Source organism: Histomonas meleagridis (assembly GCF_020186115.1).
Source record: "Histomonas meleagridis strain 2922-C6/04-10x chromosome Unknown contig_27, whole genome shotgun sequence".
Lineage (NCBI taxonomy): Eukaryota > Parabasalia > Tritrichomonadida > Dientamoebidae > Histomonas > Histomonas meleagridis.
The window spans coordinates 257525-275506 of NW_027150844.1; the positions used below are offsets into that span (position 1 = coordinate 257525).

Here is a 17982-nt window from a genome sequence, read left to right on the forward strand (position 1 = left end):
ATGATCCTGAAATTCAAGAAAAGAAAACAAGTGACACAACATATACGCATTGTTCATTTAATTTTTCATGTGAATGCTTAAAGCCAGAAAAGATTCATGAAACTCTAAACAAGCACATAAAACTTGTTAATGAAATTCAAGCAATGCTTATGTTTAGACATCCTATTCCTATGGTTATTCTTATTATTCTTGTTGATATTTGCTTTTATTTGTACAGTTCCCTCAATCTAAATTTTTATGCTCTTTTTATGTTATTAATAATTTCAAGATTAATTTACAAAGTTTTTATAGATACAGTAAAACAATCGTTTAACAACTTTTTGGCAAATAGTGATCAAATACCAAAAGGTGAAGGCCCAAATCGAATTCGTTCTATTGAAGAAGTTGAATCATTTTTGAATAAGGTTTTGAAGCCTTATTTTGATTTCTATAATATCATTAAGAAACTTGCGCATGATGAAACTGTGGTTGGAATGCTGATTTTCGCTGGAATTTTGTTCTTCGCATTTGCTATAACAGCTTCAATAAATTATTTTCGATTATTTGTGATTGCTGTAAATGCCCTCTTAATATTGCCAGGCGTAATATTTCATCCAGTTGTTCGTGAACAGTTTCAAAAGATTATGGAAAAGATACAAAAAGCTGCGAAAGATAAAAAGGAAGGAGTTGAAGAAAAGGTTGAACATGAAAAAGCACAATGATTAACTAAACATTCAATTAATTTCAAAGAAACTTTTAAGCATATGCTTTGACGAGCATTTTGTCTGTATTATTTTGTGAATATAAAAAATATTTTTTTTAATGTTGTTGTGAATGATGCATCATTAGCAAATTCCTTGAATAAATCTTTAGCAATGCAACACCTTAATAGAAGTATTTAGAAAGAAATAATTGTTGAAGGATTTAAAATGATTTTCGACTTGGTTGTTTGCAGAAAGAAAAAAATGTTTTCGGGTGCCCTAAAATATACGTTAAACTTCAAAATCCATGTATTCGAATATAAATTCCACGCAATTCCAATACACATCAAGCGAATTCTCAGAGTTGTGGAATTATGTTCAGTCATCTGATCCAAATTCAATTAGAATCACAAATGACACAGTTGCATTAAATAAAATTATGAATTTATTTGTTCAAACAGACTTTTCAAGAGATCCAAGAGTTAACAAGAACCCTACACTCGTTAAGCTTCTTCATCTTATTCAATTAGTTTTGCATTATATGTCTCGATGCCAAGATGAACTCAAAAACATTTCTGAACAAAAAAGTGATCAAATTTTAAAACTTAAAGCACAAGATAAAAAATATAAACCATTATTTGAAAAATATTATACACTATGGAAACGTTCTAAAAGAGCAGCTAAATGTCCTTCTTGTTATAGATTATTTGAATCAATGGATCATTTAGATGGTCACATCAAACGTCGACATCCACACTTCCTTGAAGCTTGGGTTTCAATTCGCCAAAACAAGGAATGTGAAGTTCAAGATACCACTAAACAAATGAAAACTCAAATTGTCAAATTAAAACAGAAAATCAAAGACATTTCCAAGTCAAAAGAAAAAATTACTATTCCACAATCAAATACAACTATTGAGCCATCAAAGCTTACACCTTTTCCTGAAACTCATCCTATACTTAAACTTGCAAATTCTTCTCTTTCATTTGAAATCAAAGAAGAAAAAGAAGACAAAGTTCCATTTTCATATCCAAAATCAGAAAAAATAATTCAGACGAATTCAGACGAAGAAAAAATATTTCAAGTCAATGAAACAAAGAAATCAGATCCTGAAATTAATAAAAAAGCAAATAACCAAGAAATTCGAAATCGTGCGAAAGAATTTCTTGGAAGAAAGAAAGGTTTAACACTTGCACCATCAGAAGTTAATGACATTGTTGGTAAGATTACTTCACTTATCCATGAGCAAAGTAAAAATCTTAAAAATCCAGATAATCGAACTTCTACTGAAATTAGGGATGATCTTGAAGGTGAAATTGAATCAACAATACCAATGAGCGAACAAATTAAATCTGGAAGAAACAACATCAAAACCGTTAGAGAAAATAAACCATTCAAAAATAAAAAACAAACCGTTATGCATTCAAAGCTTGTTCAAGAAGAAAAAAGTTTTTCTTCAGCTTTAGAAATACATGGAGACTCAATGCCATTCACATCAGATGACCATTCAAGCATGATTATATCTGATGCAGCTGAGTATTTCTCTTATGTTGAAGATCATCCAGATGGTCATCAGCGCAAAAATAGTTATATAAGTAGTGAAAATTCTGTGAGTAGCGAAGATGAAGAAATAGTCACAGTTCCATCAAAGCCAAAAGAAAATAGTAAAATTCAAAATTCTGTAACAAAACAAAAATCTTTTGAATCTAAATCTTCTGAAAAGACAAATATTTATATGGTTTCATCCGACAAAGAAAGCGCAAATACAAATAAAAGCAAAGAAGAACCAAAGCATTTATCTGTAAGTGAACATAAATCAAGTGAAAATAAAGATTCTCAGAAAAATGTTTTTTTACTTAATGATGACGAATATTCTCTTTTAGACGAATTACTTTCTTCACAAGATGATAAAGTCACAAATCAAAAAGATAAAAATAGTTTTGGATTTAAGCCAAAGTCTAATGATATGTTACTTTTTAGTGACATAAGTTCTGCGGATGATTCAAATCAAGTTACAAATGCAAACGTTGAAAAGAAAAACGTACAAGTGATTAAAAAGCCAACAGTAAAACTTGAGCCGAATTCATTAGATCGAGAATTAGCTGAACTTGGAATTTAAATAATGTTTTGTAAAAAATTATATAATTTTATTGTTTTTGATTGTACTAAATGCAAGATTTTAGATGAAGGCTTGGATATAGATTCATAAAATACGTATTTTTGAGTAAGATACAATATTTGAGCAATTAGAAATTATTTTAATAATTGTGGCTTTATAAAGAATTTTACTGGTTTAACAGAATGCCTTTTATCCGGTTCTTATATGTTTATATAAGATTTCGAAAACATTCATGTCTTAGATTGCAATCCTGTAACATGTTTCCATCTCACATCAAGCGGTTTTTTTTGAATAATCCTCACAATTCTGATTATTTTTCTCACAATTCCAAAAATCTTCGTTTTTGGATTCAATTTATCCAGATTTTTGTACCAAAAAACCATTGGTAAAATTTGTAGCTCAAAAACTGGGGAAAGATGAAAAACGAAAAGGTTTTTTATCAAGAACATTTCTATATGTAATGAAGGTTAAAGATTTCTTCACCTGTAACTTCCTGCTTTGTTTTTTCAGGAGAATTGAATAAAGATTTTGAGCGTTTGTATGCAAAACACTTCCCTTCCTTGATGAAGAGAAGTTTATTGATTTCAATGTTTTTCTATTGAATTTTTGACCGAAACAACAGTTTGGCGCCTTTTTTCGTCCTCAATTCAATAAAATTAACGTCAAATTTCGATAAAATCATATCCATTCAAAATTTGTGAGCAAAAATTCCCATCCGATTCAATTATTCAATACGAATACATCAACATTCAATACTTGTATTTCCTGCTCAGAATTAACTTCACTTGATCATTTTTTCTTATGACATTCCACTTAAAGATATATGCGAGTAGATTTGGGCAACAATTCTATGATGTAATAGTTACAAATGATATGAAATCGAAAGATGTTATTCCACTTTTGCATCTTCAATCAAATCTTGAATTGGAGAATCATTATGGTTTAATGGTAGAAAGTTATCAAAAAGGAAGTTGTCACTGGGTTCCAAGTGACATGACGTTTGATTCAACAATCTTAGATCAACAAGATAGAATTTTTATATCACCACTTAAAAAGATCCTCGAAATATGTTTACCAAGAGATTCAAATCAAAAAACATTAATGAATGTAAGTCTTATTGATTCCACAAGATCAGTTGTAGCAGAATGTTGTAAAGAATTTCATATTCACCCACATGAAGTTTGGGGTGCATTTATTCATGCTCGTAATGAATTAATCATGCTTAACAATGATCAATCTATAGCCGAACAAACTCAAAAGGTAGATAAGATATTCTTAAGACAATATATATTTCCAATTACTAGATCATCTAAGTATTTCAGTCCTTTACCATTATATCTCATTCAATATCGAAAAATGGCAATCAATGGTGAATTTTGTACTTTACCAGAAGATCGAGAAGTTCTTCAAAAGTTTATTTGGTATACATCTAAGAATCCATGTTTAAAAGAGTCCAAAACAATAAAGGAACAAGAACAAGAATTTCATAATTTCATGGAATTAAAATCATTTGGTGAATTAAATTATACAGTACGTATACGATTTGTAGATATTGTTAAAAAAGAATCAACTAAAGATGAGATTTGTACATTTACAATAACTAACAAATCTATTATTTGCACAAAACGAAATGAAAGTAATACAAATTATGTTCGATCATATGAAGTTATTCAATCTTTAGGTATTAATCCTTATGAACTTATGATCTTTTTTAATGAAAGTCAAGGATGGAAAATAGTTAATCATAGACATTATGAAATCTTTTCTATTATAATGGAAAACATGAAAAGTTTAAATCTTCATCCATTTGTTAATAACAAATTATATGGTAATGAAATACCAATACAAACAATCTTTGAAATTCCTTCTTTGTTTTCACCACCTGAAAATGATGACATTAAAGTTTATAAAGCATTTAATGAAATTGTTGAATCATTTGTCGATTTAATGGATGAAAAAATAAAAGGTAATGCAACTTTTGAAACAGCAGTAAAAGAAATGAAATTAAATTCATTATATTGCAGTTTAATTAATTCTGCTGATTCTTTAGAGATACCAAATTTATTACCTACATTAATTGATGGCAAAAAGATATTAAATATGTTTAATAATCCTTCATTAAATTCTAATTCTGAATTTGATCAAATTCTTCGAAAACTAAATACTATAATATTTAAAAATTCAGCAAATCAATTTTATAAAGCAAATGAAACTGCTTTAAACCAATTAAACAAACGTATTAATCCTGAAAAGAATTATGAAAAACCAAAATTAAATCGAATTGAAAGTATAAAAAACAAAAACATTCAATTTAATACTCCTAAAAAGAAGAAATCATTAAATAAGCCAAACTTAAATAATGAAATTATTGATATTCCTTATGAAGAAAACAAACCCAAAAAAAGTTTTAAGTTGATTCCTGACTTTATAACTGTTAATAAAGAAGAATTAACTAAAGCGCAATTTGAATTTGAACAGAAACGAAAAGCAAATATAATTCCAAAACCGGAATCAGAAGATTTTGATGATATTTCATCATGTTCTGATTTTGAAGAACCTCAAGCATTAACATTTGATGTAGTCCGTCCATATGAACAAAGGATGAATAATTCATATCAAAATTATCTATATCCATCAAATTATTATCCAACTTATACTCAAGATTATCATAATGGTTTTCCAATACCTTATATGTCGAACTCTTTAGATTCAAATTATTATCAACATCCTAATTTCGGTTATCACCAATATCCTTCTGATTATTCATCACCAAATTGTTCTTCTGTTAATAAAATTGAAACGTCACCAAGTATTAATGTTAAAATCATTAACAAAGATAAAAGTAAAACGAAAAAAAATCCTTATAAATATTTATTTAATGGTTATTCAGATTCATTAAAACAATTAGAAAATGGTGATATTAAAAGAAATAATTTAGATAATTTAAAGAAGCTTTTAGAAGAATTAAGAAATGAATGCGAGTTCGAAGAAGAAGAATCCAAATACGTACTAAATTCTTATATTAAAGAACTTAATAATAAAGAATTAAAACCAAATTCATTACATAATGCTTTAGGTTTAGTGAAATGGTTTGAAGATTATACAAACAAAAATAAGAATTTAAATAATATTAAAATACCTGATGAATTTAAAAAGACAAGGTTGAATGGGGAAATTATTAAACTTAATGCTAATGATACTGGTGAAACAATCGGAAATCAGTTGGAGCAGTTGAAAAACTCAATTAAAACGACCGGAACTTTAGCTGAACTAATCAATGAGTAAAAATAACAATTTAAATATATTTTGAAAAAATAACATTTTCTCATGAGCATATTATTAGATTAATTAGTGATTTGATAATTCTTATAATAATTTTTCTTGCTTTCCCAGATAACGTGATTTCTTGCATAAAGCAAAATCTGTAGGCTAACCTAGGTTCTAAATGCATTTCACATTAATTAAATATTATTCCTTTAAATATATGTTGAGTAATGCATTGATATCATTCTGATAATTTCTTTTAGTTTTCATCTTAGATTTTTTCCTAATACATATGCACCTATTGCATAAAAAAAATTTAATCTTCAAAACCTGTTCTAGTGATTAAAATATAGACAAATTAAATGATCACGTAAACAAAAACTATCGTTGTTCTGAAATTTTTATCGTTTACATTTAAATTTTCTGTTGTTTACACATGTGTAAACAATTTTTTTCATAATATTTTGTAAATAAAAGGATAAAACTAAAATTTCAAAATACTTTATTTTTAATCATTCCCAAACATTTCGTCAAATATGAAACTTTCATCAAAATAATTATTAGATTCTGATGAGTTCTGAAATTGATTTGGAGCAAATGACAAAGGATCATTGAATATGTCCATTGGGTCATTTGCAATGATAAAATCATTGAACATTTCCTGTTTCTGATCAGATTGGAAATCATATGTTGGTATTGTATAGTCATTGTCAATCCGTAACTCAGCACACTGATTTGTGTTTTCAGAGAGAACTCCAATTTCGGGTGCTGGAGAGATATAATCTTCTTTTGGATCAATTTTAATTGTGGCTTCTTTTTGTGATTTTGTGTACCCATTTTTCTGTCTAATTGTCCACTGCCTGAGTTCTGCAAAATTATCCTTTAGAAAAGGGAAATGTTTGAGCAATGAAGATGATGTTTCTGTGCGTGGTGGAGCTGAGCCGTAACCAATAAGCTGAAATGACCCATTTATTGATGACTTACATTTCGATGTGAGCAATCTAAGTTGTCTTGTATTAATTGCTATTTCATCATCGCCATTAAGCCAACAAATTCCGCAAACCAGAGCACGTCTCCAATCATCTTTATCATCTTGCACTACGAATGCTTTTATAGCTGTTACAATTTTTTTAAATGTTTCAATGCAATGGTTTCTTCGATTTTTGCAAGATGGTGCTGAAAGGGCTGCCTGTAATAGAACATATGCAGATCGGTCTTCTTCTGAAAGGAGATCAAAGTACATAGGTTTTGGGTAAGACCTTTCATTCTGACTGTTCATTTCTTCAGCATCGCCCATCGCAACTGTTTTGACAGTTATTATGGCAAAATAAAACTCAATTTTTAATTGAACAGCTCGACAAATTTTTGAAATGTTTACACACTCAATGCCAATCGAAAAAACGTCTTTTACACAAAAAGTCGAATAACGATTGAATATTTCTATCAAAAACCTTCGTTTTGTGTACACGTATCATCTTGTGGAAAACATTAACATTTTTGAAGGAATATTTTTTAATTTTTTTCAATATTTTTACTTTTCATAAAAACAATTTTGTGCAGAACACTATTTTTAGTACTCACTTATACATGTAAGTAACAAGTAACTCGTCTATTTGATGAAAATTAGCTCTTGAATATTTAAAATAATTTAAAAGTAATTATTCAAATTTTATTTACACAATGTTATTATCAAGTGATATTAACAATTTTTTATCAAGATATTTTCATTTTATAAGTCATTTTTTGAATTAAAATCGACCTCAAAATTTATCAGACAAATGTTTTAGGTTGTTTTTAAATTTGCAAACAAAGAGCCACGAAATAAGTTAACGATTTCTATATGACCTTCTGAAGATGCTCTAATAAGTGCTGTTTTAAATAATCTAAATAACTTCCAAATATTATTTTGAAATCCAAAATTATTAAAATAAATTATAAATAAAACAAATAAATATCTTTAGCATTAATATCAATTCCTTCTTGTTCAAGAAGTAATTTAACTATTTCTTTATGACCATATTCAGATGCTAAAATAAGTGCTGTTTTAAATAATATAAATAATTTCCAAACAATATTTTGAAATTTGAAATAAACAAAATATATTCTAAATGATGAAAATGAAAATTTTTGGCATTTAAATTTAAACCTTCTTTTTGAATAATTGCTTTAACTATATCTATATTATCACTTTTAATTGCGAAATTAAGTGGTGTATCAAATAACATGATAAAATTTTATATGTTCTTTAAAAATATGAAATAATTAAAATAAATATCAAATCTAAAAAATAAATATCGAAATCAGTAATAATAATATCTTTTTGCTCTATAAGTAATTTAGCTATTTCATTGTGATTTCTTTGAATTGCAATCATAAGTGCATTGTAAAATGATTTGAATAATTTCCAAACATTTTATAGGAATTTTAAATGATTAAAAGAAAATTTAATAAAATGAAAGAAGAACTTCTAATATTAATATCAATTCCTTCTTGGATTAGAAGTAATTTTACAATTTCTATATTACCATATTCAGATGCATATAAAAGTGCTGTTTTATTTATTATGATTAAATTCCATACATTATTTTAAAACGTCAAATAATTAAGTAAAAAACTGATTTTAAAAAATAAATATCTTTAACATTTATTTTAATACCTTTTTGTTCAAGTAATAGCTGAACAATCTCTTTAAAATTTTTTAGTGATGCAAAAATAAGTGCTGTTTTAAATATAAAAAATAAATTCCAATTATTATGCATAAACATCAATTTTTTAATATGATCTTTGTATAACTTTAATAAAAATCTTTTACATTTATGTTGACTTCTTTTTGGTTAAGAATATATTTAAACATATCAATGTTATTATTAATAGTTGCAGTTATAATTGCAGGTTCAATAAATTTAATCAAAATCCATAAGATATTTTGAAACATAAATAAAACAAAATATATCATATTTTTTATATTGATTTTAAGTTTTAATTGTTCAACTAAATATTTAAAAAGTTCAAAATTTCCTGAGACTATAGAATTGAGTAAAACTTCATTTGGTGGTCTTTTTCTTTTATGAAAATGGAAAAATAAATATAAATTACCATTGTGTGCTGCACTATTTATGAGATATTCGTCAAATTTAACTTCTTTTTCTTCCAAAAACTTTAAAAGTTCATAATTATAAAACATAATACATTTCTTTCCTAACTCATTCATATTTACTTTCTCAAAAATTTGATTTTTATTTTCATAAAGATATTTAAATAATTCATTTCGATGAAATTCAATTGTAGTTTCAAACGAGTTTTCAAAGGAAACATTATTTTGTTCACATAAATGAATTATTTCAAGATTTCCTCCCGCTAATGCATATTTTCCTGTGTAAGTTATATCCGAACCGTTGAATAATAGGTATTTAAAACATTTAGTTGACCCGAAAAATGCTGCGTAATTAATAAGTGTTACATTATGTTCATTTTTAAATGAGTAAACTTGAAATTTTGAACCCACAAAGGAACATTTTTGATTAATAAAAGAAAATCTTTCATAAATTGATGGCTCAATTATTTGATTAAAATCAAATCCATTTTGTGCTGACATTTCTTGAAGCTTTTCAATATCGTCGTTCCGAATTGTTTTAGCAATATCTAATGGATTAACACCTTCACGTATTAATTCTTTATGAAGTTTCCAATTATCTTTTTTGAGTTCTTCTATATTTTCACGAATTTGATAATAATCTCTAAAATTTATGATTTGGTCTTCAGGAAAATATTGCGCAAAATAACATGTTTTAATTGATTGAACAAAACTTGGCTCTATCATTTTTTCTTCAATCATCCTTTCAATAAGATAATATGATTCATGTAATTTAAACACATAATTTAATGATGAAATGATTGCTTTGGTTACATATTCACCAGTAAAAAATGTTTTCTTTTTTTCTTGAATTGATTTTAAAAAAGTAAAAAGTATATGAGTATTAGGTTTTTTAGAAACCAAAGAAGAAAAAACTGCTAATTGAATAATAGTACGAAAAAATGATTCCGGATATTTATCATCAAAATTATTTAAAATCTTTTCGACTGAAACTTCAATATTTTCTTCACTAATTCCATATATTATGTGTTCTAGTGATTCAAGGTAAGATAAATTTTCATCTTTCTGTTTTGATTTGCTCATCCACAAGTGTTCTATGTGATCAAGAAGTTTATTTTACGATTAAATTCCACTTAATTAGCTTTTTCTAAGGGCTTACAATTTGATAAACCACGTACGTTAAAGGGCATTCAATTTTCTGGTGTTAAAATAGTGAAGTGAATTCAACGATGAAAGAACGTTTATTGGGAACTATCATTCATATATTATGAGGGGGTTTTATTTATCTCTAAATCAATATTTTGGAGTACATAAAACATCACACAGAAATAGCCAAATTACTTTGCGAAAAGAAAGGAAATGATGTTAATGTTAAAAATTATATTTATGATAAACTAAAATTTCAATCAACATTAAATCAAGATTATTTTGTTTTTCATCTAAAAAATGGCTTATAACACCAACCATGTTTACTTTATTGTTTTTTCCCCTCAATTTAGTTTAACATTTTCAAATATTTATAATTTGTTCTTATTTGTAATAATTACTTCTGATATCAGTGATAAAATTTTTGAATTTGTTTTTGTAAATTTATTGGTTTTTCGCTTTATTCATCTTTTAATTGCAACTTGGTTTGTATAAGAATTGGCAAGGGTTTACATTTTTAAAAGCATCTTGAAATGCTGTGATGATTGAAACGAAAATCACCACAAAATACAAATACAATTTTCTAAATCATACATTGAAATGGAAACTTATAGATGAGAAAATCTATGCGTATTTGATATTTACTAATTTCACAAAGAGCACTTAATGCGCCTTGTCTGAAACTTTTCTTCGCACCTTGTACTGTGAATCAGTTAGATAAAATTTTTGACGAAAATCAAGAAATTTACATTCGTATGAAAAATATGGAGCAAAACACATGCTTTTGATCTCAATATCCTGCTCATTAGCCACTTAACAATAAACATTAAACATTAATTTCCAAATATTATTTTGAAATATTAAATTATTAAAATAAATATCAAATAAAACAAATAAATATCTTTAGCATCGATATCAATTCCTTCTTGTTCAAGAAGTAATTTAACGATTTCTATATGACCTTCTGAAGATGCTCTAATAAGTGCTGTTTTAAATAATCTAAATAACTTCCAAATATTATTTTGAAATCCAAAATTATTAAAATAAATATTAAACAAAACAAATAAATATTTTTGGCATTAATATCAATTCCTTATTGTTCAAGAAGTAATTTAACGATTTCTGTATGACCTTTTACAGATGCTAAAATAAGTGCTGTCCAAAATAATATAAATAATTTCCATATATTATTTTGAAACATCATATTATTAAAATAAATATCAAATAAAACATATAAATATCAATATCATTTATATCAAAACATTTTTGCCCAAGAAGTAATTTAATGAGTTCGTAATTTTTTGATTTTGCTGAAAATATCAAAATAATTTTTGGAATTTGATTCTTTTGAGCATAATATTCAAATAGATATAAATTTCCGTTTCTTGCTGATTCATTAATTAAAGGATTTTGTTTTCCACAATATTTTCTTCCAAAAATGAAAGAATTTTGTAATTTCCTTTTTCTATGCAAAAACATTTCAGATTTTTGCTTAATTTTTCGATTTTATTTTCATAAAGATATTTAAAGATATCATTTTGATGAAATTGAATTGCTGTTTCATATGCTTTATAAAATGATGAATGATTTTGTTCACATAAATGAATAATTTCTTCATTTCCACCTGAAACTGCATATTTACCTGTATTGTTTACATTTGCTCCATTGATAAGTAAATATTTAAAACATTTAACTGAAGAAAAAAAATGCTGCATAATTAATTAATGTAACTTTTTTTTGATTAATAAATGAACATCTTTCATAAAGTGATGGTTTGATTTTTTGGTTAAAATCAAAATTTGTTTGTGATGATATTTCTTGAAGTTTTTCTATTTCGTCATTTCGAATTATTTTTGCAATTTCATTTGGATTATGTCCTTCTTCAATTAAATGTTTATGAAGTTCAAAATCATTTTTAGAAAGTTCTTCATAATTTTCTCTAAATGTACATTCAAATTGATTATAGTAATATTTGCTTTTATTTTTTTCCTCTGTTTGATAATGTGCAAAATATAGAGAATTGATTTTTTTTGTTACATCTTTATCAATTAAATTTATTTCAAGCATTTTTTCAATTATGTAAAATGATTCTTGTGATTTGATATCAACTAAATTGTTCGTAAAAATGTCAATAATTTTTTGAATGTTTTATTTATTTCTTCTTCTTTTGTTTGAATTGTTTCTAAATATTTAAAATATATATTGTTCACATCCTTTTGTGAAAAAAATACAAAATAAATCAAATTGCTTATGATAGAATCAAATGAATATGGATGATTTGTGTCAAATAATTTCATTGTTTGCTCGACTGAAAAATCAAAATTTTCTTCTTTTAAATTAAATACAATTTTATCTAATTCTAAAAGCATTTCCATTAAAAATTTATTTTCAGTGAGAGAATTTATTTCGTTGTGATTCCTTGTTTCAGTCGACAAAATATTTGAATAAACAAAATGAAAATTCACATAATTATTTGGAAAGTGCTCACTCAAATAAATAAACGGTGGAAAATTCTTCATTTAAAAATCATTTTTTTCCATGTATTCTCAACATTTAGAAAAACATATTTTATACTTATACAGATTTGAGCATACATATCAAAGGCCGAAATGAAAATCTCTAATTTTAAATTTTTTTCATTTCATAATTGATCACTTGTTTTTACATAATATAAAGACATTGTACACATTATTTAAACAAATTTAGAAAGCCATTAAAATCGCGATTTTGAGCTATTTCATTTTTTCCATTTTCTTCTTTGCAGCGATTTTTTCTTCGAGAAACCTTTCGAATTCCGTTTTAACTTCCGATTTTTCATTTGGAACAATTTCTCATTTTCGTTTTTTTTTTCTGACTTCGATTTCGTATTTCTTTGGGATTTCAAACGATCTAATTTGAAGTCCGAAGTTTTCCGCTTCTTCCGGAACAAGGCTTAGCCCCAAATTTTGTTTTTAAATTTAATTTGATTCAAAAAGTAAAATCTGATCGTACCGGAGTGGACCGTTAATTTCAGAATATTTATCAATTCACATGTCTCAAGTACTAATTCATGTTATTTATTTATTAAAGAAACTAAAGAAAGCCGTTTTTTTATCTTCTTCTTTTTCCATGTGGTCCTCATCCCAATATTTCTTAGCATACATCAAAAGTAACTTTACGTTATCCACTTCAATTTTCTGCAAAGAATTCATAGTTTTTATGTAGTCATCAGGGTCGATTTGCTTTTCAATCATTTTTACCTGTGCCACTGATATATATTTTTCATATTCTACCAACTCATTAAAATGAGCAAATAATGCATCCCAAATCAGTAACAAATTTGGCATCAAATATTCCTGCGCAAACATCAGATTTAACCATCTGTAACAAAAACAAAGAGGATGAATCGAATGCGTAGTAATTGTGGATGCACAATTCGGTAAATGATGTTGAAGAATTTTCATAAAAAGATTCATTTGCTTATATATAAGCGATGATTTGTCTTGTGTTGTGTATAATTCGTTGAGTTTGGTGACGGCGATTAATTGTTGAAATGTATAAAATACAAATGCTTCCATGGCAAGATGATCATAGTTAAAGAATGGTAGACCTAACGAAAATGCATAATATATAATACAACATATCTCATTAAAGCCTTGCGCATATGACAAGGTTGGATTAACACTGGCAAAAATATAAAGAATACGTTCAAGACGCCGTATTTGTTCATGGTATGGTAAAAGAATATCTTCGGGATCATCACTGCTAATAGTAAGATCGGGATTTGGTAAAAATATGATGTGATGTGAAGTGCGAATAATATCGCCATGAATAAGCTCCATGAGCTCTGGCTTGGGAACACCGTAGTCATGGGAATCTGTGGTATTTGGAATTATCTTTTTTTCATATCCATCAATTTGAAATAAGTCAATAAAATCTTTATATTGGGAAATTAGACTTTCTTTGACATTGGGCCAAGCTTCGGGTTGTTCAGGATATATTCCAGATAATAAAAGCCACGCAATTACACGATCTTCTGGAGGACATTCATCAAGACCTTTGCAACAAAGTGTTTGAATCAGCTTAGTATTAACAGGATCTTCGTTTTCAGTAACCTGAACAAGTGGAAGTATTTTAAATGTAGGGTATTGCATCCAAGCCGAATTTTGGTGCAAGGAGTTAACGTTTATTGATTAGAACGTTTAATTGAGTTCTTATAACTTAAACGGTTCCAGACGATGGACAACAAATTGCTCATTTGATGACAAAAGTGGCTTTTATGTACAGAAAAATGAATACTTTACAAATCATTTGTGTTACAGATTTAAATTCACTGCAAATATTTATAGAAAAATAAATTTGATGCTTTATACATATATATAAAAATATTTCTTGCTGTTTCAAAATTAATATCATCACTGATATTCATTTTTCGTTCTTGTAAAGACAAAAAAAACATTACAAACAAATTATCATTTATATTATATTTTTACATAATATTTATAATTCGTTTGGCATTTTATCTTTATCAATGTTAACCTTTAATCCAATATCTGCATTTTCCATGTTTTCCTTCTTTTGTTGTGCCTTTGCGTATGCAATCCTTTCTCCTTCTTGGATACTATTGAACGTTTCTTCCATCATTTTCTGTGCATATTCGAAGTCGTCTGTCACAAGAATATTATCCCAAATTGATCCTGAAACGTCTTGTGAAACGTCAATTCCGACATAACATAAGTCTTCGGGCTTACCAAAATAAACGTCGGGATCATACTCAGGATTATTTATCATTTTAGGTTTCCATTCGCCACGAAATGCAGGATTCGGGATGCGGCGCGGCGTCCATTCGCTTCGGTACTCTGGATTAGCAACGAGCGGCGGAGTCCAAATGCCATTGATCGCATCATCCCAATCTGTCGGCCGTGTGGCTGTTTCATCGGCAATAAATTGCGGGATTTCTTTGTTAAATTCGGGTGAAATGTCATCAGGATCTTCGATGCTTTCGCGCTCTTCCCAATCTTTAGGTTTGACTTCATATGGATCAGGAATATAACGAGGCTGACAATAGCCAAACGCTTCTTCAAGAGTACTTTCAATATCTGTGAAATTGTCTTTAAGCATTTTGTACGTTTGATTGGAATAAATTATTAATGTGTAAACATGTGTGAATTGATCATTAAATGCTAATATAGGTTCATACGTTTTATATTCTGTACGATTACGTGAAATACGAAAGTCAAGATGACGGCGATCCCAACCTCGAAAATCTGGGCCAAAAAGAATACGATATGGTGACTTTCGTGAAAATTGTGTGGGATTAAATGTTGAAGGCAAAAGTTTAAGATACGCTTGGCCATGCTCAATCTTGTTCTCAAGTTTTAATGAAAATTGAAAAATTAAATCTTTCCCTGTGGTATTAAAACACTGTTTGAATTTAGATGAAATAAGATACTCGCTGCCATCATCAACTGTTTGAAGACCTCGTTGTAATCTTCGGTTATAATAATAAGATCCTGCTGAAACTCGAAATCTTCCTAAATGTTGACCTGGTGATACTCTTGATGATTTAATCCAACGCTTTTCCCATCCACGATCAAACCTTTCCTCAAAATATACTTCTGAGAAAATTAGTTTCCAAAATATGAAGGAAAACATTAAATAAAAAATTATTATAATTAAACGTTCACTGAAACAAATGCAAAGAAACATAAAAATCAAAAAGGATGAAGAATCAAAAGAAATGATTCCAAACAACACACCAGAAAAATCACAAATAGAATTAGTTCTGAAAGAAAGGGATGAAATACGGAAATTAACTGGAAGTTATGACAAAAAGAAAGAAACACAAAGAATACATACCATTGTCAAGATATCTATGTACACTTTTGGTGCAATCTTCGTTTTCTTTTTTGTTTTGCATCAAAAAGGTTATTTCTAATTTGTTCAAAATTTTATAAAACGAGAATACTTATATTGCTTACAGTTTTCATTTTTTTTACATCACTAAAAATGTTAATAATAAGCCAAAATAGGATGTTTTTTTTTTACAATATTTTGATTTTATGATTTTTTTGTAGATAATTGCGTAACTAACTTTTTACTTAAATAATTACATAAGAAAGCATTCTAGGTTTTACACATATCTTCTGTGTACATTGATAAATCTGGAAGTTGTTCAGCAATATCAGAAAATCCAAGTTCATTTAATGCTTTTATAACGCCACCAGAATCTACGTATTGTTTTGGATGTTCTGAGAAATCTAATCCAGCTAGTGACATTAGCTCCACGAATTCAGTAACAACACTTGTTAATATTTCGCAACCTGATGAACTAATTTTCACTGGTTGATCTCCTAAAGCTTTCTTTGCAAGTCTCTTGACTCTTTTTGCATTAAAAGTTTTTTCTTCTGTTGACATAAGATTTTGTTTAAACGGCCTCTAATAAACGGCCGAAAACTAAAAAGCAATTTTCTGCTTGGAAAAAGAATAAAATATTGCTGCATCATTGTCAAAAAAGTATAAACAACAATCCAGTTTATTAATAGATTAAAAGAAGGAAAGGAACAATTTATCTAATGATAATTAATTTTGCCTCTGCATTGAAGCAATAATCTTCATTTGTTCAAGTTGCCGTCTGTATGTGATTAAATCAAATGTCGAAATCCTTTTTCTGTGTAAAAGAGTATGCAATGCAATTAAATATGCGCAAAAAACTTCACCGCCAAGTAGCATAACAAGAAACAGCGATAAAAAGACATATGCAACTGGCTTAGAAACAACACTGCCATAGAATTCAGAAGCATTTTGGAGAAGTTCTCCATCTTTGTATTCATTTCCCATTATCACATATATGCATAAATATGTTGAAAATATACATGAAATCATTAGAAAATATACGGCACTCAAAAACAGTGCGTAATTTTCCTTTGTAACGCAGTTGTTCAAAAAAAAGCAATGATGATCAAAGTTCAATCTGCAAATGTTGCAGCACCTACAGTGTTTACATCTGAAATAAACATACTTGTTGCAATGCTTACAAACGAAACCATGCGATTTTGGATCATTTTGTGGATCAATATATGCAGATTCATGTTTGCAAGATGCCGCAATAAGAAGCAATGTATTATATATCACGAAGATAATACAATAAGGAATAGTAATACCGATTCTATATCCGGGAGTCAATGTGGGAAAAATTAGAGTGAAGTATAATACTATTTCTGCTAAAAAAGCCACCCATGATAGGACTTGTTCGTAGTGCAATGGCAATGTAAATCCATTTCTTTGTGGTTGATCATAATGGTTTTTCTTCCTCATTCAAGCTTGTAATAAAAGTGACTCGAGTACTTTTTCAGAGAAACGTTCAACTTTTTTATTGCTTTATTTTCAAATAACGTCTGCAAGTTTTAATTAAAAGCATTTGGACAAATTTTTATAAATTATTATTATATTTAAGCAAAAGGGAACACCGAACAAAATTCAATAACTAATCCTTAACTATAAGCTTATTTTGAAGTTAAATGAAATATTTCATTCAACAATTATCAGCTGATGTTTTTATAAATAAAGCAATTCATGAGATTGGTTATTTCATATAAGGTAAGATATTTATACGTGCATATTAATTTTTTGAAATTTTGTAATACGTTGTACTTGATTCATAGTGAACATGAATACTTGTGAGCTATTAACATGCTCAG

The 17982-nt window shown here is 27.6% G+C and overlaps 5 protein-coding genes across 5 annotated transcripts; 1 reads left to right on the forward strand and 4 right to left on the reverse strand.

Moving 5' to 3' along the window:
• Window positions 1-987: 987 nt before the first annotated feature.
• GO595_004555 (zinc finger protein, C2H2 type family protein) lies at window positions 988-2799 on the forward strand (the record flags this gene model as incomplete). Its single annotated transcript, XM_067917699.1, has 1 exon — window positions 988-2799. One exon carries the CDS (start codon window positions 988-990, stop codon window positions 2797-2799), a length of 1812 nt encoding a protein of 603 aa, XP_067775137.1.
• A 3772-nt stretch (window positions 2800-6571) lies between these two features.
• GO595_004556 (potassium/sodium hyperpolarization-activated cyclic nucleotide-gated channel 1) lies at window positions 6572-7360 on the reverse strand (the record flags this gene model as incomplete). Its single annotated transcript, XM_067917701.1, has 1 exon — window positions 6572-7360. The coding sequence occupies one exon, from the start codon at window positions 7358-7360 to the stop codon at window positions 6572-6574; it is 789 nt and encodes a 262-aa protein (XP_067775138.1).
• Window positions 7361-13359: 5999 nt separating this feature from the next.
• Window positions 13360-14436, reverse strand: GO595_004557 (TBC1 domain protein; the record flags this gene model as incomplete). The annotated part of the gene is made up of 1 exon (XM_067917702.1): window positions 13360-14436. One exon carries the CDS (start codon window positions 14434-14436, stop codon window positions 13360-13362), a length of 1077 nt encoding a protein of 358 aa, XP_067775139.1.
• A 346-nt stretch (window positions 14437-14782) lies between these two features.
• Window positions 14783-15937, reverse strand: GO595_004558 (Calreticulin family protein; the record flags this gene model as incomplete). The annotated part of the gene is made up of 1 exon (XM_067917703.1): window positions 14783-15937. One exon carries the CDS (start codon window positions 15935-15937, stop codon window positions 14783-14785), a length of 1155 nt encoding a protein of 384 aa, XP_067775140.1.
• A 471-nt stretch (window positions 15938-16408) lies between these two features.
• Window positions 16409-16699, reverse strand: GO595_004559 (uncharacterized protein; the record flags this gene model as incomplete). The annotated part of the gene is made up of 1 exon (XM_067917704.1): window positions 16409-16699. The coding sequence occupies one exon, from the start codon at window positions 16697-16699 to the stop codon at window positions 16409-16411; it is 291 nt and encodes a 96-aa protein (XP_067775141.1).
• Between the last annotated feature and the right edge of the window lie 1283 nt (window positions 16700-17982).